The 22586-nt window shown below is 45.2% G+C and overlaps 1 protein-coding gene across 1 annotated transcript in view; it reads right to left on the bottom strand.

The window, feature by feature from the left end:
* Positions 1-17852, bottom strand: part of LOC119967038 (solute carrier family 2, facilitated glucose transporter member 11-like) — a 22035-nt gene extending 4183 nt beyond the window's left edge. Inside the window, exons 1-7 of the mRNA XM_038799469.1 lie at positions 17792-17852; positions 14221-14319; positions 12700-12860; positions 11210-11334; positions 6617-6746; positions 4383-4531; positions 714-905 (exon numbers count right to left, since the gene is read on the bottom strand). Of these exons, the coding sequence (XP_038655397.1) occupies positions 714-905; positions 4383-4531; positions 6617-6746; positions 11210-11334; positions 12700-12860; positions 14221-14319; positions 17792-17806 (871 nt within the window). The 5' untranslated portion in view covers positions 17807-17852. The remainder of the gene's footprint in view (positions 1-713; positions 906-4382; positions 4532-6616; positions 6747-11209; positions 11335-12699; positions 12861-14220; positions 14320-17791) is intronic.
* Positions 17853-22586: the final 4734 nt, after the last annotated feature.

Below are 22586 nucleotides of genomic sequence, written 5' to 3'. Positions count from 1 at the left end.
ATTGGGGGGTGCTGTGGATGGGGGCTGATGTGGATGGGGGAGTGGGTGATGTGGATTGGGGGGTGGTGTGGATTGGGGGGTGGTGGTGTGGATGGGGGGTGTGGGTGGTGTGGATGGGGGGTGGGTGATGTGGATGGGGGGTGGGTGGTGTGGATGGGGTGTATGATGTGGATGGGGGAGTGGGTGATGTGGATGGGGGTGTGGGTGGTGTGGATGGGGGGGTGGTGGCGTGGATGGGGGTTGGGTGGTGTGGATGGGGGTTTGGGGTAGTTTGCAAATTGGGTAGGTGGGTGAATGGGAATCCAGTGAGGGGATAGTTGATCCAGGTCTGGAGTGCAGTCAGGGCAGTTTGGATTGGGCAGGTATCCAGGAGTTAGACTAGGTTTTAATCTGTCGAACATTGCCCGGCTTACTTTCCAGGTAAGTATAGTGGAACTGTCCAAAGTCTTCGACTTGGAGTCAGAAACGTTTATGGAGGGTCCTAGAGAGCAGGGAATTGTCTATTGGAAATTGAAACTTCCCGGTCAATTCGTTCAGAAGTCGGAACTTCCATTGGGTCCCAACCCACCTCAGGCGAATGTCTGGTCTCCAATGATCCGGAGACTGGAAGCTTTGACCCACTATCTTTCTTCATCTCCCTCTTTCTGATGTGTTTGTCTTTGTCTATCGTTCAGTCTCCTGCACTGAGTTTGATGATTAAATGGCGCCTATACTCACCGCATTGATGCCACATAGCTGCATGGCAACGGTCAGCATGATGTTGGTAATGAGCTGCCATCGTACCGAGCGATCTTGGAACAGTTCTCGGGCGGTCTTCGGTCGTTCTCCCCTCGCCTCAGCCTGTTCAGCCTCCATGTCCTGCACCTCCTCAAAAAAGTCTCCCTGACCCCAGAGTCTCCGGAGCGCTGTGGGATGATAAACAACAGCAGGCAATTATGTTGGGGGAGAGAAGCAGGTCCTCACCTGGAATCCAACAGCCTTAGTTTATAAATCAGATGCAGGAAAAGGGTGAGGTGCTGACCAATTTCTGTCTGCCTGGGATTTTGTTAATTCAGTACAGAAATGCCTTAATTTTAAAATTCTGAACCTTATTGTCAAATCCCACCATGACCTTTCCCTCATCCTACCTTTCTAACCCCCTCCAACCCCATAGCCCCACAGGTTACCTCCATCCCTCCAATTCTGACCAGTTTGGTTACCTCTGATTTTCAATATAGCACCATTGACAACCATGTCTTCAGCTTCAAAGTCCAAAGCTCAGGAATTCCATAACTAAACCTTTCCACCTCGATACATCTCTTTCCGCCTTTAGAATGCTCCTGAAAACCTACCTATTGCATAAACTTTTGTCAGCTATCCAAATATCTCCTTTTGTGGCCCAATGTCAAAGTGGATCTTCTGTAATGTCTTAGGTTCCTCAAACTGGAAATAGAACAGGGGGCTCGATTCTCTGTTTTTGGGACTAGGTCCGCACTCCGTCGTGAAAACTGTGGTCTTTTATGGCAGGAAAACTGGTGTCAAAAGGCCACAGATTCACCGTCTTGCAGGGGGCTAGCAGAAAGCCATCATAGAGCTCACAGCCCTTGCTGCCGATACAGATCCCCGCACTTCCGGGTCAGAGGCTGCTAATACGCACGGTGGCGGCCTGCAACGGCCATGCCGTGCTCCGTGGAGGTCGCAGCCTCGACCAGCAAAATAGTGCCCCACATCAGCCGCTCGTGTGCCCCAGACCGCTTGCACACATTGCCTCCAGCCTCGAGTGAAGCCCCCCTTGCCTGCCGATCGGCCCTCACCCAACTGTGGCAGCCTTGGACTCAGTTTGCAGCCACCACGTGATGATTCAGGACGGTGGGACCATGAGAGACCCATGATATTGGGAATTCGGCCCATCGGGGACAGAGCATCGTGTGGCGGGCCTCAGGCAATGGCCTGAGGTGGTGGATACTCGACGAGGCGTATTTTCGGGAGAGGAACATTTAAAAACTAGCGTCACTCTCAATTTCAGCACCAAAACGGATTCTTCACCCCATCGTCGAACGCGATTTCGGCGTCGGGGAGTGGAGAATCCAGCTCAGGGTGTTAATAATATCGTGTTACACATCAATTCATGGCTTTCTTAAGAAAAAGAGGAAATGGCCTGATTCAGACCCTGCCTTTCAATGTTTGATTCTGTGGACGTTTTGTTGTCGCAGAATGCGTTCAATTATTTCATTGTGGCACCAACATTAGCCCACCTTTGATATAAGCAACTATTTTGCAAAAATTGTTTTCACTAAATCCAGCCCATTTGAAGTACATAACTCCCCACACCCCTCCACATTGCCCAACCCCCCACCCTTCCCCCACCACCCAACCCCCACACCTCCACATTGCCCAACCCCCCACCCTCTCCCATCACCCAACCACCACCCCTCCACATTGACCAATCCTCACCCCTCCACATTGCCCAGCCCCCCCCACCCCTCCCCAACACCCAACACCCACCCCTCTCCCATCACCCAACCCCCACCCCTCCACATTGCCCAACCACCCACCCCTCTCCCATCACCCAACCACCCACCCTTCCACATTGCCCAACCACCCACCCCTCTCCCATCACCCAACCCCCACCCCTCCACATTGCCCAACCACCCACCCCTCTCCCATCACCCAACCACCCACCCTTCCACATTGCCCAACCCTTCACCCCTCTCCCATCACCCAACCACCACCCCTCCACATTGCCCAATCCTCACCCCTCCACATTGCCCAGCCCCCCCACCCCTCCCCCAACACCCAACACCCACCCCTCTCCCATCACCCAACCCCCACCCCTCCACATTGCCCAACCACCCACCCCTCTCCCATCACCCAACCCCCACCCCTTCACATTGCCCAACCACCCACCCCTCTCCCATCACCCAACCCCCACCCCTCCACATTGCCCAACCACCCACCCCTCTCCCATCACCCAACCCCCACCCCTCCACATTGCCCAACCTTCACCCCTCTCTCATCACCCAACCCAACCACCCACCCCTCCACATTGCCCAACCTTCACCCCTCTCCCATCACCCAACCACCCACCCCGCCACATTGCCCAACCCCGCACCCCTCTCCCATCACCCAACCCAATCCCCATCCCTCCACATTTCCCAAACCCCCACTCCTCTCCCATCACCAAACCCCCACCCCTCCACATTGCCCAACCCCCCACCCCGAACCCCTCCCCCACCACCCAACCCCCACCCCTCCACATTGCCCAATACCCCATCCCTCTCCCATCACCCAACCCCCACCATTCACATCGCTGAAACCCCCTCCCCCACCCCTCTCCCATTGTCTAATCCCCACCCCTCTCCCATCACCCAACCCCCACCACATCACCTTCCCAACCACCCACCCCTCTCCCATCACCCAACCACCCACCCCTCCACGTTGCCCAACCCCCCACCCCTCCATATTGCCCAACCCCCACCCCTCTCCTATCACCAAACCCCCACCCCTCCACATTGCCCTGACCCCCCACCCCTCTCCCATCACCCAACCCCCACCTCTCCACATTGCCCAACCCCCATCCCTCCACGTTGCCCAACCCCCACCCCTCTCCCATCACCAAACCCCCACCCCTCCACATTGCCCAATCCCCACCCCTCCACATTGCCCAACCTCTACCTCTCTCCCATCACCAAACCCCCACCCCTCCATATTGCCCAACCCTCACCCCTCTCCCATCACCAAACCCCCACCCCTCCACATTGCCCAACCCCCCACCCCTCTCCCATCATCCAAACCCCACCCCTCCACATTGCCCAACCACCCACCCCTCTCCCATCACCCAACCCCATCCCTCCACATTGCCCAACCCCCCACCCCTCTCCCATCACCCAACCCCCACCACTTCACATTGCTGAAACCCCCCACCCCTCCCCCATTGCCCAACCCCCCCCCATACCACTTCACATTGCTGAAACCCCCACCCCTCTCCCATCACCCAACCCCCATACCACTTCACATTGCTGAAACCCCCCACCCCTCTCCCATCACCCAACCCCCACCACTTCTAATTGCCCAACCCCCCCCCCCTCTCCCATCACCCAACCCCCACCACTTCACATTGCTGAAACCCCCCACCCCTCCCCCATTGCCCAACCCCCCCATACCACTTCACATTGCTGAAACCCCCCACCCCTCTCCCATCACCCAACCCCCACCCCTCCACATTGCCCAACCTCCCATCCCTCTCCCATCATCTAACACCCACCACTTCACATCGCTGAAACCCCCCCACCCCTCTCCCATTGCCCAATCCCCACCCCTCTCCCATCACCCAACCCCTCCCAATCGCTCACCTCTCCCCCATCGCCCAAACCTCCCCCATCGCCCAACCCCCTTGCACTCACCATCCACACATAGGACCTTATTACCCCTGTCGATCAGGAGATATCTTGGGCTCTCTGGGAACCAGGGTAGCAGAAAGAGCTGAATGAGAGCAGGTAGGCCGCTGAAGGCCAGCAGCAATGGCCAGGCTGTCTCGGTGCCTAAAATCTCCCTGAGGAACGACAAAGGTGGATAGACAGTAATGTTAGGAAGCACCAGACACTGGCCATCACCCTGAGTATTCACACCAACACATGTGCTCATGTCATCTACAGGAGTCCAGTCAATAGGAATAACTTACAAGCACGGATAGCACAACGCTATTTAACCACATGCACTCATTTTAGTAGAAAACGTATTATGCAGAATACAATTTATATACTTCACATGTATATTTATATACATCTTCATATTTCTGAAATATTTACCATCAGTCAGTAACTAAGGAATTAAGTCACTTACACTCTGATTCTCAGCCATTATTTTATAATCAGAATTTTCAGAAAGGTTGAGGTTTATTTAGATATACTGTGAGAATAGATGTATTGTGATCACATATAAAAATGAAGGAAATAGATAGGGTAGATGCTGACAGGTTGTTTCCACTGGCAAGTGAAAGCAGAACTAACTGGCATATCCTCAAAATAAGGGGAAGTAGATTTAGGACTGAGCTTGAGAGGAACTTCTTCACCCAAAGGGTTGTGAATCTATGGAATTCCCTGCCCAGTGAAGTAGTTGAGGCTCCTTCATTAAATGTTTTCATGATAAAGATAGATAGTTTTTTGAAGAATAAAGGAATAAAGGGTTATGGTGTTCGGGCTGGAAAGTGGAGCTGAGTCCACAAATGATCAGCCATAATCTTATTGAATGGCAGTGCAGGCTCGAGGGGCCAGATGGCCTACTCCTGCTCCTAGTTCTTATGTTCTTATGTTCTTATGCCCAGTGTCAATGATCAGTTTTTATTTTCACCTGAGTTTTCATCAGGTGGTAATCACCTGATCACCAATTAGCAATCAGCAGGGGAGGGAGCATGCAGTATCCATGGGCACCATTGAGGCCTTCTGTGCCCAGTGGACCCCACAAGGTTTGGGGTGTTTTATTGACCCTTTCAATCCCATTTCAGTTTGTTGTTTTAAATTTCATTTGCAATTTGTTTTTAAGGGGCTGCCTCCTTTAATTTGTCTCTCAGTTTGTTTAATTTAGTTTATTTGGTTTAATCAAAATAGTTGGAGCTAAGGAGAGCATTCTCAGTGTCAGAGGTAGGGGAAGAGCTTTATGACAGTGGATGGGAGGGGCACTTTTCATGTTGGAAGCAATTATCAGGGTGTTTGCGTGGATCTCACCCCCTGATAGAATCTACCTTTTTAGTATAAACCTACCTTTTTAGTATATAACAAGTGTAAAGGAATACATGGCCCAAGATTTAAAATGGCTTTTTGAAATGGTTTGTTAAAAAACCCACATTTCAAGCATGACAGTAAAAATGCTGAATCCCAACAGAAACATCAAGCTAATGAAGTCAGACAGACCAATGGCACATTTTTCTAATTTAACGTTTTTGGGCTATATTCCTAGAAACTGTTTTCATGACAACGGATAAGACTCACAAGACGTATTTCAATCACCCAATATTAAAATTTTATGGACAGACATCTCAATTGAATTGAATTAACTGTATTAACTTTAACCCAATCACAGCCAGAAAGGGCATTGGTGATAACCATAATCTTCAAAAGTACGTGCCGGTTTTGAACAATTCATTCTGGAATCATCTTTATTTCCTGTCTTTAACTATTTCCTGCGCTTTGCTCTGAAGAAGCCATTTTGTTTATTTTCAGCTTTTCTGTATCGTGTAAATTATTAAGAGGTGTAATTTGTATTGAATTCAACTCAGTACTCTCTATTTGCTTGGACGAAACACATTTTTTAAAACTCTGTATTTAAAAGAAAACTGACTTGATCAAGAGACATCTGAAACTAACTGAATAAAAGTTTACTTCACGCATGAAGCTCAGTTTTGCGGTGACACATAAGATTTATTAACCAAAGTACAGACCTATCACCCCCACAACCTAAAAAGATGTGCAGGGTAGGTGAATTGGCCACGCAAATTGCCCCTTAATTGGAAAAAAAAATTGGTACCTTAAATTTATTTATTAAAAAGAGTCAAGAAAACATTAAACCTTCAGCTATCCCTTGGCAAGAAGCAAGACCAAGTACAAGGAGAAATTAGTACATTTAAAATTGAGAGTTTTACCTGAGTCCAACTACTTGTCCAATGAATTTTCCGAAAGCAACAAACATCGCACGGGTCAGAGACACAAGACCTCGCAGTTCCTTTGGCGCACTCTCCCCTAGGTACATGCTGTGAACGTTGAGGCCAATACCTTAAAATAACAGAGTAAAATATCTCTGAGCTGATAAAAGCAAAGGTCACTCACTTTGTAGCCCACTTTTACAAACCAATCGCAAGTATATAATATAGTTTTGTCTCATTTGCATAGGCTCCTCTTAGCCAGTAACCCCGCTTCAATAATCCATGTTCCAATTTCCAACATAGTGATCACAGTTACAGTCATTGATAACACACTCAACAGTATAGTTATCAATAACACACTCAACAGTATGGTCATCAATAACACACTCAACAGTACAGTCATCAATAACACACCCAACTGTACAGTCATCAATGACGCACTCTACAGCATGGTCATCAATAACACAGTCAATAATAGGGTCATCAATAACACACTCAACAGTATGGTCATCATTAACACACCCAATAGTACAGTAATCAATAACATAACTAACAGTATAGCAGTGTAGTCATCAATAATACACTTAATAGTACAATCATCAAAACATACCCAACATTATAGTCATCAATAACACACTCAACAGTACAGTTATCAATAACACACACAACAGTACAGTCAGTGGAGGAGATATAAGAGAATTGAGGGAGCATCGGTTTGGACCCCGATTTATAATAATCATCAGTTTGTACCAGGTAGGCTGGATGGTGGGTTCTGGAGATCTCAAAGACAGGAATCAGGAGGATGGGGGATCTATTTATAGATGGGAGTTTCCCCAGCTTGAAAGCCTTGGAGGATAAATTTGAATTGCCAGCAGGGAATGGGTTTAGGTATTTGCAGGTGGGAGACTTCTTGAGAAGGCAGGTTCCGTCCTTCCCGCTGCTGCCACCACGGGGGATATAGGACAGAGTAGTCTCCATGGGTGGGAAAGGGGAAGGTATCAGATATTTACCAGGAACTTTTGGAATCGGAGGAAACTCCGCTGGAGGAGCTTAAGGGCAAGTGGGAAGACGAGAGATAGAGGCGGGTCTGTGGGCGGATGCCCTAAGCAGGGTTAATACATCCTCATCATATGCTAGACATAGACTGATAAAATTCAAGGCAGTCCACCGCGGTGGCCCACATGATGGTGGCCCTGATGAGCAAGTATTTTGGGGTAGAGGACAGGTGTTTGAGGTGCGTGGGAAGCCTAGCAAATCAGGTCCACATGTTTTGGGCATGCCCGAAACTTACAGGGTTTTGGCAGGGTTTTGCTAAGGCAATGATCACGGTACTCAAAACACGGGTGGTGCCGAGTCTGGAGGTGGTGATCTTTGGAGTGTTGGAAGAGCCGGGAGTTCAGGGGGTGAAAGAGGCCGACGTCTTAGCCTTTGCCTCCCTGGTAGCCCGGTGACGGATCTTAGTAATGTGGAGGGACTCGAAGCGCCCGAGTGTGGAGACCTGGGTTAGTGACATGGCTGGGTTTCTCAGCCTCGAGAAAATAAAGTTTGCCTTGAGAGGGTCAATGGTTGGGTTCACCCGGAGGTGGCAGCCGCTCGTCGACTTTCTTGGGTAAAATTTAAATGTCAGCAGAAGCAGAATTCCAAAGGGGGAGAGGGCCGTACTGTTGTTTTATGGTTGGGGTGTGTGAAGATTGTGATGGGGTGGAAATGTTTATTGTACCATGTTCATGTCGCTGTTATTATTATTGTAAAAACTTGCAAATACCCTAATAAAAATATTTTTTAAAAAAAACAGTATGGTGATCAATAACACACCCAACAGTACAATCATCAATAACACACCCAACAGTATGGTCATCACTAACACACTCAACAATACGGTCATCAATAACACACTCAACAGTGCAGTCATTAATAACACACCCAAAAGTAGTCATCAATCACACACCCAAAAGTACAGTCATCAATAACATTTTCAAAAGTACAATCATCAATTTCACACCCAACAGTACAGTAATCAATAACACACCCAACATTACAATCATCAATTTCACACCCAACAGTACAGTAATCAATAACACACTCAACAGTACAGACATCAATGATACACTTAACAGTACAATCATCAATAACACACCCAACAGTACAGTAATCAATAACACAACCAACAGTATAGTCATCAATAACACACTCAACTGTACAGTTATCAATAACACATCCAACAGTACAGTCATCAATAACACACTCAACAGTACAGTCATCAATAACGCACGTAACAGTACAGTCACCAATAACACACTCAACAGCACGGTCATCAATAACACACTCAACAGTAAGGTTATCAAGAACACACTCAACAGTACGGTCATTAATAACACACCCAATTAGTACAGTCATCAATAACACACTCAACAGTATAATCGTCAATCACACACCCAAAAGTACAGTCATCAATAACACACTCAACAGTACAATCATCAATTTCACATCCAACAGTCAGTAATCAATAACACAACCAACAGTCTAGTCATACATAACACACTTAACAGTACGGCCATCAATAACACACCCAATTTCACATCCAACAGTACAGTAATCAATAACACAACCAACAGTATAATCATCAGTAACACACCCACCAGTACAGTCATCCATAACACACCCACAGTACAGTCATCATCAACACACTCAACAGTATAGTCATCAGTCATACACTCAACAGTAGTCATCAAAATACACTCAACAGTACAGCCATCAATAACACACCCCAAAGTACAGTCATCAACAACACACCCAAAAGTACAGTCATGAACAATGCTCAACAGTACAGTTGTCAATAACACTCAACAGTACAATCATCAATAACACACCCAACAGTACAGTAATCTGTACATACTAAACAGTACAGTTATCAATAACACACGCAACAGTACAGTCATTAATAACACACTCAACAGTACAGTCATTAATAACACACTCAGCAGTATAGTTATCAGATACACACTCAGCAGTACAGTCATCAATAACACTTTCAACAGTATAACCATCAGGTAAACACTCAGCAGTACAGTCATCAAGAACTATAGAACTGTAGAAAGGTTATGGTGCAGATAGCGGCCATTTCCTCATCATGTCTGCCCTGGTTAAATAGGAGGAAAAAGAAACTAGCTGCCATTTTAATCTCATTTTCCAGCACTTGTTCCATAACCTTGCAGATTCCAGCAATTCAGGTGCAGATTAAGGTACCTTTTAAATAAATTAGGCATTTCAGCCTCAACCATTCAATTAGGCAGTGAATTCTGTCTGGGTGAAAGTGCTTTTCCTCATGTCCCCTCTAATCCTTCTACTAATCACATAAAATCTACCCCCCCCCCGATAATTGACCCTTCAGCTCAGGGGGAAACAAGTCTTTCCTGTCTACCCAGTCTGGCCTCTCATAATTTTGTACACCTTAATTAGGTCACCCCGTAGCCTACTCTGTTCTAAGAAAAACAACGCTATTCTATCCAATCTCTCCTTATTGGTGCAATTTTCAAGCCCTGGCAACATTCTTGTAAATCTCCTCTGCACTCTATCCAGAGCAATGATGTCCTTCCTGTAATTTGGTGACCAGAACTGTACACAAACCCCCAGCTGTGGCGTAACCAGCATTTTGTACAATTCCATCATTATATCCCTACTTTTGTATTCCATATCTTACCCAATAAAGGAAAGTATTCCATATGCTTTCTTGACCACTTTGTCTATCTATCCTGCCACCTTTAGGGACCTATGGACATACACTCCAAGGTTTCTCAATATCTTCCCTCAACCCCTCTCAATATCTTCCTGTTTATTGAGTATTTCCTTGTTTTGTTTGCCCTCCCCAAATACATTACCACACACTTTTCCAGATTGAATTTCATTTGCCACTTCTTTGCCCACTCAACCAAATCATTGGTATCATTCTGGCTGCAGCAGCAATTCTCTTCATTGCCAACTACTGGCCACTTTTTATGTCATCTGCAAATTTCCCAATCCTGACACCCATATTTAAGTCTAAATCATTAATATATCCAACAATCAGCAAGGCCCCAAAACTGAGCCCTGTGGAGCACCACTGGAAACGATTTTAAATTTGCAACAGCATCCATATACCCTTTGTTTCCAGTCAGTGGGCCAATTTGGATCCAACCTGCCACCTTCCCTCATACCCAATGAGATTTCACTTTTCTGGCCTGTCTGCCATGTGGGGCCTTGTCAACTGCCTCACTGAAATCCATGTGACAACATCCACTTCACTTCCTCATCAATCCTTCTTGCTACATGCTCAAAATGTTTTATGAAGTTAGTTATGCAGTCTTCCCCTAACAAAACCACAATCCCTGTTCAAAGTACCAGAGGATGTATATTTTTTTGCTGAAGAGATTGACTACTTTTCAACATTATTATGTTGACTTTTCTGCCTGGCTCCTGCCCCTACTCCCAGTCAACCCCGCATAGGCCAGGGGTCACATAACAAAATCAGACAAAACAGTTGAACTGCAGTTAATAAAAATGTTACAGCAAATTTTGAAAAACAATCTTAGGAGAATTAAGCAGTTCTACTGGTACCTGCATTGATTCCATACAGGAACCTCCCCACCAGGATCATCTCGAAGGACCGTCCTACCTTGCTGAACATCATTATTATTGCAGCTATGATGGCCACAATGTTGTTGAAAAGCAGAGCATTCTTCCTGCAACACAAAGCAAGGGCAATTCTGCAAAGTTGTAATATAATAATCTTTATTGTCACAAGTAAGCCTACATTAACACTGCAATGAAGTTACTGTGAAAAGCCCCTAGTTGCCACATTCCAGCGCCTGTTCGGGTTCACGGAGGGAGAATTCAGAATGTCCAAATTACCTAACAAGCACGTCTTTCAGGACTTGTGGGAGGAAAACAGAGCACCCGGAGGAAACCCACGCAGACACAGGGAGAACATGCAGACTCTGCACAGACAGTGACCCAAGCCGGGATCGAACCTGGGACCTTGGTGCTGTGAAGCAACAATGCTAACCACTGTGCTACCGAACCTCGGCTGCTTTCTAGTATGGGAGAGTTAATGGGCAGTTTATCTATGATTCTATATCTCATGGAGAGTGAGGACAAATTAGCTGGCAAGTAACTGCAAGGATGTTACCATTTGACCTTGGCAATAGCATATCTCTATGGGCATATCATCCCAGCCTGTGGGCATGTTAGCATGGCCGGTGGACAGACCATCTTAGCTTACAGATTAACCACCGATAAGATTGACAAGTCACTGTGTGCCTGTTACGATAGGGAGATGCTAGGAATGTCCTCTGGGCACTCTGATCTGACCAGCCATTAGTCCATTACAGAGTCTGATGGCCACTTTTGTTCGTAAATTGGAGGTTAGTTGCATATTCATAGTATGGCCCTATTCTTTTGTGTAAACGGGAGCAGATGATCAAAAGCCTAGGTAGCGATGGTGAGTTCAAGCTTGGACACTCCAGGACGGAACCATTGTTTGAGGGGTTGGGCGGAACTCGGATAGAGAAAAAGAATCCTGTTCAAACAGGTGGGGGCAGAAGGATTTGGAAACCGATCGAAAAAGGCCATGAAGAAACTGCCAGAAAGACAGTCTTTCAGACAAGGTCACTATCAGCAGAAATATGTTCTGTAAATGCAAGTATAATTTTTGCCTTCTGTGTAAGTAGATTTGAGAGCTGTATGTTCAATTTATGTGCTGTTTAATGGGAAATTGTGTGTTAGGGTTAAGAGATACATGTAAGCTGTTCTTGTTTGGTTTGAAGTTTAAAAGTTTCAATACTATTTTTCTTTCATTTTAAAAAAGTTTTGTTTGTAAAAACAACCAAGCCCTATTTCTCATGCAATCGCTCCTGGAGAGAATCAATCTTTCCGCACAGTCTTAGCCACTGTTGGGATCTGGTCTGGCTCCATAACAGTGCCTCACCTTTAGTTTGGCTGATGGGTAATAAATATCTGTAAACCTGAGACATAAAGACAGAAATTCATGGAAAAGAAATTTACATCTTCTGCATTATTTTCACTGAACAGATTCCTGGCATCCTTACCTCCCATACTTTATTGAGAGATGGCCAGCGTTTAGGGCTCCAAACAGTCCTCCAATTGGATAGGTCGAGACAATCACACACCAGAGCAGTGTGACAGCAGTGTCATCCAGCGTTGTCCCAAAGCGCTCAACCCATGTTTCAGCAATGAATTTCTTAATGAACTGTGATGTTAAAAAAGAAAACTGGAATTATGTGCACAAAATAATGAAAAGGATGACTTCTCTAGCGCCTTTCACAAACCTCAAGATAACTCAAAGCACTTTACTCCCAATGAAGTACTTTTTGAAACTACCATCCTTGTGGAGTCAGGAATTCTACGAGATGAGTGTGGAGTGGCCCAGTTCCAAATATTCCACATTCTTGTCAAAAAGCGGGAAATCATGCTAAATAGCAGTCAGTATTGGAAAATCAAAGGCAGGTGCAAAGGGCGAGATTCCTCAGGGCGAGTGATTGAATAAAGCAATCCCACTGTTTCACACATATTGGAAGAGATGGTCAACCTGCCAAGTGAATGTAAAAAACCACCTACTCGAAAAAGAACATGGTAGTTTTAGCAATAAATTTTGTGGGATGTGGGTGTCGCGAGCTGGGCCACCATTTGTTGCCCGTCGCTAATTGCTCTTGAAGTGAGTAGCTTGCCAAGCCATTTCAGAGGGGCAGTTATGAGTCAACCACATTACCGTGGGTCTGGAGTCAGAAGAAGGTCAGCAAGGATGGGAGATTTCCTTCTCTAAAGAGAATTAGTGAACCAGACGGATTGTTTTAAACATGGCAATCGATGATAGTTTCATGATTTTATTAAATGAATTTAAATTCCACCAGCAGCCGTGGTGGGATTTGAACCCTTGTCTCCAGAGCATTAACCCGGGTCTCTCGATTACTTGCCCAGTGATATTAACACAACATCACCATCTTCCCCCTGTATTCTGGCTAATATTAATCCCACAACCAACACCACTATAACTGATTATCTAATTATGATCACATCGTTTTGCATGGGCCCTTGTTGTGCACCAACTGTTTGCTGCATTTTCTTTATTACAATGATAACCGTACTTGCTGAAACACCGCATTGAATGTAAAATAATTTGGAATGTCCTGAAGTTATGAAAAGTACTTTATTAAACTCTTTCTTGTGTATGAAACCTCATTGTGATGCTGACGAGGTCCACTTTGGTAAGTCAATTCATGTCTTCCAACATCACATATCATATACCAGTTAATGAGTTGAGCAGGGCACTTGTCTGGAGCTTCTCTGTACCAGTGAACATATTAAAATTTAAATAAGACCTGTGGCTTTAAAACTGGACATACAGGACAAACAAGTCAAAGATGGCTGAGGATGTGAAGTCTGTCACTGGTTGAATTTCTGGTGGGTGATACCAAGAGAGAGAGACAATGGAAACACACCTGTCTCCATTTAATCCCTGATCACCAGTAAAGCAGCCATTTCCCTCTGTCCACGGAATTAAATGGAAATGATCAACACCACCCTTTTCAACACAAATTGGAATTACTTACCGTTGAAGGTGCGTTGATTGAAGACATGTTGAATCCATATTGGAAGCCGCCTCCAATGCCAGTCACCAGGATCAGTGGGAGAAGCATTCGTCCCTGCAGCTACAGTGTGAACAAAGGGAGATGGGAATCACAGTCCAAATTTCTCACACTGGTGTTAAAAAACACTCAAAGGTATTGCAGATTAAATGAGTGGGTAAAACTGTGAACAAAGTGGGAAATTCATCCAATTTATATCCAAGAAAGACAGGGCAGAGTATTTTCTAAATGGCAAGAACTCAGGGACTGTAGAAGAGTAGGGAGATTTGGAGGCCCAGGGGCAGGAATCACTAAAAGCAAGTGGACAGGTACAAAAAGCAATTTAAGAGACTAATGGGAATGTTGGTCTTTATCTGGAAGGGGGTTCAGTACAAAAAGAGTGGAAGTTATGTTACAGAACTCTGGTTCAACTTCAGAAGCACAGTGTTCAGTCCTGAGAACTACTGGACCTAATGAAGGATACATTGGATCGTGTTGCAAATTGACCAAAATGTTATCTGGACGGAAAGGGTTAAATTATGAAAACTCATAGCAAAGACTAGCATTCCCTTGAATATAGAAGATTAAGAGATGATCTAACTGAGGATGTTTAAAAAGATTGGATGAAATAGGGGTGGAGAGAAACCATGTCCTCTTGTATGAAGGATCAGAGCAAGGGGTCGCAACCTTAAAATTAGAGTGAGGCTGGTCAGAGGTGATGCTGGGAATCATTTCTTCAGATGAAGGGTAGGGAAATCCGAAGATCCCTTCCCCAAAAAAGCTGTTGAGGCTGGGTGGGAAGGTCAACTCCAAATTTAAAAATTGAGATGGATAGATTTTTGGTTGATAAGTGTATCAAAGGGCTAGGGAACAATGGTGGGTAGGTGGGGTTCAAATACAAATGATCTAATGGAACAACTGAAACAGGCTTCAGAGGTTGCATGGCCTCCTATATTCTCAGCAACAATAAACAAGATAAACACAGCTCATTTAGCAGTGACAAGCACACACACATTGGTTTATTTTGACATATGTGATTTACTTAAAAAAAAAAAATTTAGAGTACCCAATTCATTTTTTTCAATTGAGGTGCAATTTAGCATGGCCAATCCCACCAACCATGCACATTTTTGGGTTGGGGGGGGGGGGGGGGGGGGGGGGGGGAAACCCACGCAAACACGGGGAGAATGTGTAAACTCTACACGGACAATAACCCAGAGTCAAGATTGAACCTGGGACCTCAGCGCCGTGAGGCAGCACCACTGTGCTGCCCTATTCTTTTTGAGGGTTTGGTACGTTTCGGCGTGGCCAGTTCGGCGTGGCCAGTTCGGCGTAGCCAATTCGACGGAGGAATTTTTCGGCGGAGGGACGTTTCGGCGTCAAATTAGTTATAGTCGCAAAATGTTTGTGCAGCCCATTTCTTGTATCTTTTCCTTCCAGCCACCTCAGATATCGTGTTTGTGCAACAAATGTGCACCGGGTCTCTTAAAGAAAGGCACCAACATTAAACCAGTTCGCCAGTGATCTACACTGCTGTCTGACTTTACACAGCCGGTGTTACTGAAGATATCGTGTTTGTGCACCAAGCCGGGTCTACACTGCTGTCTGACTGTACACATTGTGTAAAGTCACAATATCTTCAGTAACACCGGCTGTGTAAAGTCAGACCCGGTTTGGTGCACAAACACGATATCTGAGGCGGCTGGAAGGAAAAGATACAAGAAATGGGCTGCACAAACATTTTGCGACTATAACTAATTTGACGTCCCTCCGCCGAAAAGCTCCTCCGCCGAATCGGCCACGCCGAAACGTCCCATTCCAATCGGCTACGCCGAACTGGCCCCACCGAATCGGCCACGCCGAACTGGCCACGCCGAAACGTCCCATCCCCTCTTTTTTAATATAAATTTAGAATACCCAATTAATTTTTTCCAATTAAGGGGTAATTTAGCATGGCCAATCCACCTACCCTGCACATCTTTGGGTTGTGGGGGCGAAACCCACGCAAACACGGGGAGAATGTGCAAACTCCACACGGACAGTAACCCAGAGACGGGATCGAACCTGGGACTTTGGCACCGTGAGACAGCAGTGCTAACCACTGCGCCACAGTGCTGCCCCCGTGCTGCCCTAGTGATGTACATGATTAAAAAATAAATACTAGTTTGCGTTTGGACGAAGTTTACAATCTATAACCGATTCCTGTCACAGGATATTCACAGTGTGCACTTATTATTGTGTTACATTCAATTTGCAATAATATTCATATTTATACAGTACAGTGCCATGTAATTGAAATGACTCAAGCACTTCACTTGAATTCCTTTTGGGGTGAAGTGGCAATAGTTGTTTCAGCGGAACCACACTGCTATCCAGAGGCATCGCAGTGCGAGATGAAGCAGTGATATTCTAATTGTAAACCATGGACTGTTTCAGTGCAAGTGAACAGCTTTTGTAAGTAAGACAGATTTTTCACTGTGCACCTTTCCTATCAATGGGATTTGGACGGGTTTCAGTCACCAGCAGAATATCTACTGTCGCCAGAGGGAATACCTACTGTTGTCAGCAAGGAAATTAGCATTCCTGTCTCAAGTACATTCGGTGAAAGTGTGCCCAGATAATATTTCACAACTGAGCCTTCCTCACAAGTTTCTGGTGCTTGATTTTCTCTGCTAGGAGATATTGATGAGGAGTTAATCCAACTTGTAGCATTTCTCACCTTATTTTCCACCCATGTTAGTCGGAGGGAGTTGAGAGGAGCTTAATCACCACTACAACATCCGTTCAGAACTGTTATTGCCATGGGTACCAAGTGGTATAATTGTTTCTCCTCTGTCCTTTTACCTCTGGAATCTCTGGCGGAATTCAGCAATACCAACAATGCCCTTCTCTGGAAGTTGTACGGGTTCTATACAAAATGTGTGTTGCGTCATGATTATTGTCCCATTAAACACGTCCAGGACAGGCATAGCATGGAGTAGACAGAGAATAAAGCTTATTGTAAACTGTCGTATCTCCCTAGGTAGCTACAGCATGGATTTGACACAGAGTTAAGCTCCTGTCTCCCATCAAACGCTTGAAGGGCACTAATAGTACAAGTTGGATACACAGTATAGCTTACTCTGCACAGCAAGAACAAACACTCCAAGGCCAGGTACAGCACACTTTAGATATGGAGTAAAACTCCTTCTACACTATTCCAGCAAATGCTCCTGGGGCAGGTACAGCATGGGTTAAATACAGAGTTAAGCCCCTCCACACTGGCCCCATCAAACACTCCCAGGGTTGGGCAGCACAGTGTTAGATACAGATTAAAGCTCCCTTAATTGTGCCAACAGTGTGCCTTCGCCTCAGAAAGGCAGCCTTACTACACCAGTGTGACATCTCCATTTCATTAGCTGTTCTTCACTGTTTCTCTGAGTGACTGTTCCAACTTTGTACGATCAGATTCTGGCCTTCTGCACCACCCAAACACATCTGTGACAGCAGAGCCGGCAAGTAGATGAGAATATACAGATACAGTAATAAGCAGGAGGAATCCATCTATAGAACATACCAGTTTCTTCAGCATGGTGCCCTTATGTTGTGTCCAATAGGAACTCCCTGTCCTCTAATTCCTACGGCGTTTGATTGCCTCTCGGTGGTAGTGAGCTATTTAAAGGTGGACACAAACATGAAGCAATCGGGCTTCACACGGCCACTGTTGTTTTTTAACCTGATCCTAATTTATTAACTACCTTTTGCCAACAGTAAAATACCCAAAACTCGTGTTTTCACAGACCATTAATTATCTTAGCTGGGATTACTTTTTCATTGGAACCTCTGCGTCATGAAAGCGAGGTAAAATTAAACTTTAAAGGTAATAAGAGTTGGCAGCCAGGAATTGTTCATGGAATTAGTGTCACTCAAGAAATCAGCCATCATTCAGCCTGTACAGAGTCTGGGAACAGTGGAAATGCTAGAATATGTCATCCTTTTTCTCTCTAATCTTGAATGAACGAAAAATCAACTTTCTGTTTTAAAAAAACGATAAGGTCCAATTGATGCGTTTGCATTTATGATGAAGTATTTGCAATTCTGGAAAAAGTACTGTCCAACAGATCCTTGTCTGTGTTTATGCTCCACACAAGTGCCCCCTGGCATCTTTCAACTTCTTTGGAGGCCCAAAGTGCTTCACAGTCAATGAATTACTTTTGAACTCACAGTCATCCTTGTTAAGTCAAATATCACAGCAGTCAATTTGTGCAAAGCAAGGTCCAACAAACAAGAACACTATGGTGACAAAGTTTAAAAAAAATAAATTTAGAGTACCCAATTCATTTTTTCTAATCGAGGGGCAATTTTAGAGTGTTCAATCCACCTATCCTGCACATCTTTGGGTTGTGTGGGCGAAACCCACGCAAACACGGGGAGAATGCAAACTCCACACGGACAGTGACCCAGAGCCGGGATCGAATCTGGGACCTCAGCGCTGTGAGACTGCAGTGCTACCACTGCGCCACCGTGCTGCCCTTATAGTGACAAAGTTAAGCGGTACACTATTACAGTGATTATGTTGTTGGACAAGTTTACACTTTATTCTCCAAGGAGGGAAAGACAACCTTCCCCTGCACCCCACCACTCTATAACTGCATCCAAACAAACAACTGGCTCCTGGGGTTTGTCTCCATTGGAAATCTGTTCCAGAGGTTGCTTCTATCCAGGTGGTGGATAATGTTTGTTGGGGACATACTTATTGGCATCTGAACAAATTCCCCGTTCATATGCCCGGCCTCTGCCCCAATCCACCCACGTTTCTCACATACCATTTAGCAACCATTTAAAATCATGCCTTTCTAAAACATCCTCCTCTCACATCTTTCAAGGCGACAGGGCTCCAGTTTCTATCCTCTGTGCGTTCATCTTGACAGCTCTTCACCTGCAATGCTGTCTAACCCGACTGTCCCCCATGTATCACTGAACAGAGTGTTCCAGGTGAGGTCAGACTAGACTAGAAACAGCTTTGGCTGACTTTGCTGATTTATACTCTGGCTACATTAGTAAGTAAAGTCAAGCCATCATATTCATAGATGACCATAGGCTGCTTTCCCCTTTAAGGGGGGGAGGTGTTGACTGGTGGTGATTTGACCTGAGGATCACTGCACCTCAGGTGAGGGGTGAGGCTGAGAAAGCTGGCTTTCATGAATAACCTTAGCCAGTACAGGAATTGAACCCACACAGTGGCCTTTCTCTGCATCACAAACGAGTTATCCAGCCAACTGAGCTAAACTGGCCCCACCCTTTGGCTATATTAGGTAAGCAACCTTGGTGCTTTGTTGATTGTTCCTGTTCAACATTTGATACGTTGAATATCTATTCTTCCAATAGATATCCTCTAATCTCATCTTTAATCAGCTGTGTGCCATTCGTAGCATGCGCAAGTCTCCCGTTTTCTCTACTAATGCCACACTCACACTGATCTACAATAGACTGCATATGGCATAGCTTCACACGATGCTCAATGCGTACTGTACTGGTTTTCAGGTACATTTAAAAAATATATTTTTAAATGTGTACTGCTGCTTGTTCTCTATCGCATCCTCACTCTTTACCCTGCCTCTTCCTTTCTTTACACCCTAATTCTCTCTCACTTTATCACTCTTTGTCTTTCTTTCACACATTCTCTGTTATATTCCTTTTCTCATGCCCTCACTCCCTCGTCCTCTCTCATGAAGTCTCTCAGCATTCTGTCTCCCACACTCTTTCTCTTTTTTTTGTTCTCTGTCTGTATGGATCCGGAGGGAATCTCAGGTGTGTCCCCGCTGCATTGGCTCTTCATTGTGAGTCACCCGGCCAGGGACAGCTCGGGATGTCCCAGCTTTGCACTGGGTAGAAGGAAAATTCTACAGTGGCAGTCACCCAGCTCAGAGCTTCATAGGGCTAGGAATTGGTGGGGATGTATTGTGGGGACCAGGGAAGTTGGGTGGGAGAGGGGGGCTGGAGATAAGAGGGGATGAGAATTCCCAATCTATGCCTTCAGTGGGCAAGGCTCTGCATTGGGAACACACAAGTGTCAAATAGCTTGGTGGAATCTTTTGCCAATGTGTGGACCTGAAATGGATTTGGATCACAAGTGTAAGGTATGTGCTTTGTAAGGGTCATTCCTGTTAGTTCTTATTTATTCCCTTGTTTCCCCTTTCTTTTATTTTTGCTCTTACATTTTTGATTCATGGATGATATATGGGCATGTGTCTTTAAGGCAGCCTGTATCTTTCATTCTAACAGAAGGATCCAGCAGATTGTGCTGGTTGAGAGTAATGACTGCAGACTGGCTGGTGTTAGCGATGACTTGGTTTGATTGATTTGGCTGATGGCCAAAAGGCCCGGTAACAGGTGGTGATTGAATTATCCCACTGGAATGTTTTCAGAGTCACGAGGTTCTATTTTGGTTTCACCTTTTATTCTACAGCCTGGATTAAGGGTTCTAACGGCTCTTTCCAAAAAAAGATTGAACTAATCTTCTTCTGAAGGCTACTGTGAGGGTTTATTCCCTCCAGTAAATTTAGGTGTCATTCTCTTGCGACTGCAAAGGGCTGAAGTCAAACCACGAGCTGAAAGCAAGGTTTGATGTGAAATAAAGTGTGTCTGGAGGAAGATATAGGCCTGAATGTGAACCTTGAACTGAAGGCCCAGTCTCTCCAGAAAGACTGCTGCCTGTAAGTGAATGAATGACTCTGCAAGGAAGACCATTACCAGCTGTAAACCAGAGGTTTTGATCAACTGGCCTGCTGTGAGGAAAGCGTGCTAAAGAACCACCGCTTGAACCAGATTCTTATCTTATGACCTTTATCCTTATTATTTTCATCCCTTAATCCCCCTTCCCCCCCTCCCCCTCTGTGTTTGTCTGTCTTCCGTGTGTGTGGGTGGAGGGAGGTGGCAGGTATAAGTTTATTGTTAACCAGTTGTATTTACTGCATATTTCATTATAGTTCTTGGTACAAATAAACAGTAATTGTGTCATAGACAAAATCAACTGAGAGAAATTGGCCCCATATAGTTGTTTGGAAAAGGGAATGGTTACAACACCCAGATAAGTACACCCCAGCGGGGACCACCAGCATTGCCTTAGACTTTGTAAAGTAAATCTTATAATCAGGAAAGATGCTAAATCTATCTACCACTGTCGCATGGACCCACTTCTCACTTGTGATATAGCTGTACGCTAACACTTGCTCTCCTTGTTCAAACAAGTGTTTCCTTGAGTTACTTTCTCATCTCAAGATCTGTGACTATTGGTTTCGCTTTACTATGTCAGGTGTCTCCTCTGGCAAGAATAAATCAGAGGTAATCTTCAGCTTCCTTTTTATCAATAGCAAAGCTGGAGAACTTTGTGTAGTGACATGTGTCGCATTCCAGCATATTTCTAAAAACTTGTTCATATGGCAATGAAGTAAACCTTGGTATTTTGAAGCCTTCAGTGCGCATTTCAAGGATTGGACAAACCTTCCAGCTAAACCATTTGTGGATGGGTGGTAAGGTACTAACTTTATACGTTGAACTCCACACATCTTTTAGTAGCCTTCGAACTTTTGGACTATAAATTGTGGCCCATTGTCACTCACGATCAGCTCTGGTTTTCTGAATTTGGTAAAGATCTCATTGAGTTGCTCAATGATTGAAGTGCAGTGGTTGACTTCAAGAGGACCACCTCAGGCCACTTTGAGTTTACGTCTACAATGACCATGAGCATGTGCCCTTCGTATGGATCAGCAAAGTCAATGTGCAGAAGTTGCCACCACATTTTAGGCCACTCCCTAAATAGGGACAAAGGAAGTATGGTCCTTACCCGCACACATGACTGGCACAGTCTTGCTTTTTCTTTTATCTGGGCACTAATTCCTGGCCACCAAAAGTAGTTTTGTGTGCCCTTCATATAACTATTCCAATACTCAAATTTGATAGAACAATTATTCTCATCCCCCACAACTGACATCCGCCCTATGCTGTTAATTTGTGTCACTTGGAAATGTACGGTTTTAATTCAGGATGTTTTCCTGCTATCCTCCCCTTAAATACCACTTCCAGTAACTTCCCCATCACATGATCATTACAGATATGTCTTTGGCCTTGAACTGCAGTCCCTGGAACATTCTCGATCTGTGCATAGTGAAAAGTATTATCATGGCTAGGTGGTGTCTGACCCGCTGGTAAAGGGAGACATCATAATACATCCATATTTGCATGATTTTCAAACTGACAGTATTTGATCTCGTAGGAATGTGCAGATGGTGACACCACCGCTTCAACAATGTGTGGCGAAGCATCACAGGCAAGTTGTAATGATAGTTTCAAGTTCAAAAGTATCAACGCTC

Source organism: Scyliorhinus canicula, chromosome 1, assembly GCF_902713615.1.
Source record: "Scyliorhinus canicula chromosome 1, sScyCan1.1, whole genome shotgun sequence".
Lineage (NCBI taxonomy): Eukaryota > Metazoa > Chordata > Chondrichthyes > Carcharhiniformes > Scyliorhinidae > Scyliorhinus > Scyliorhinus canicula.
Note: the sequence above shows the minus strand (reverse complement) of the source record. Positions and strands in the feature narration are given on the sequence as shown.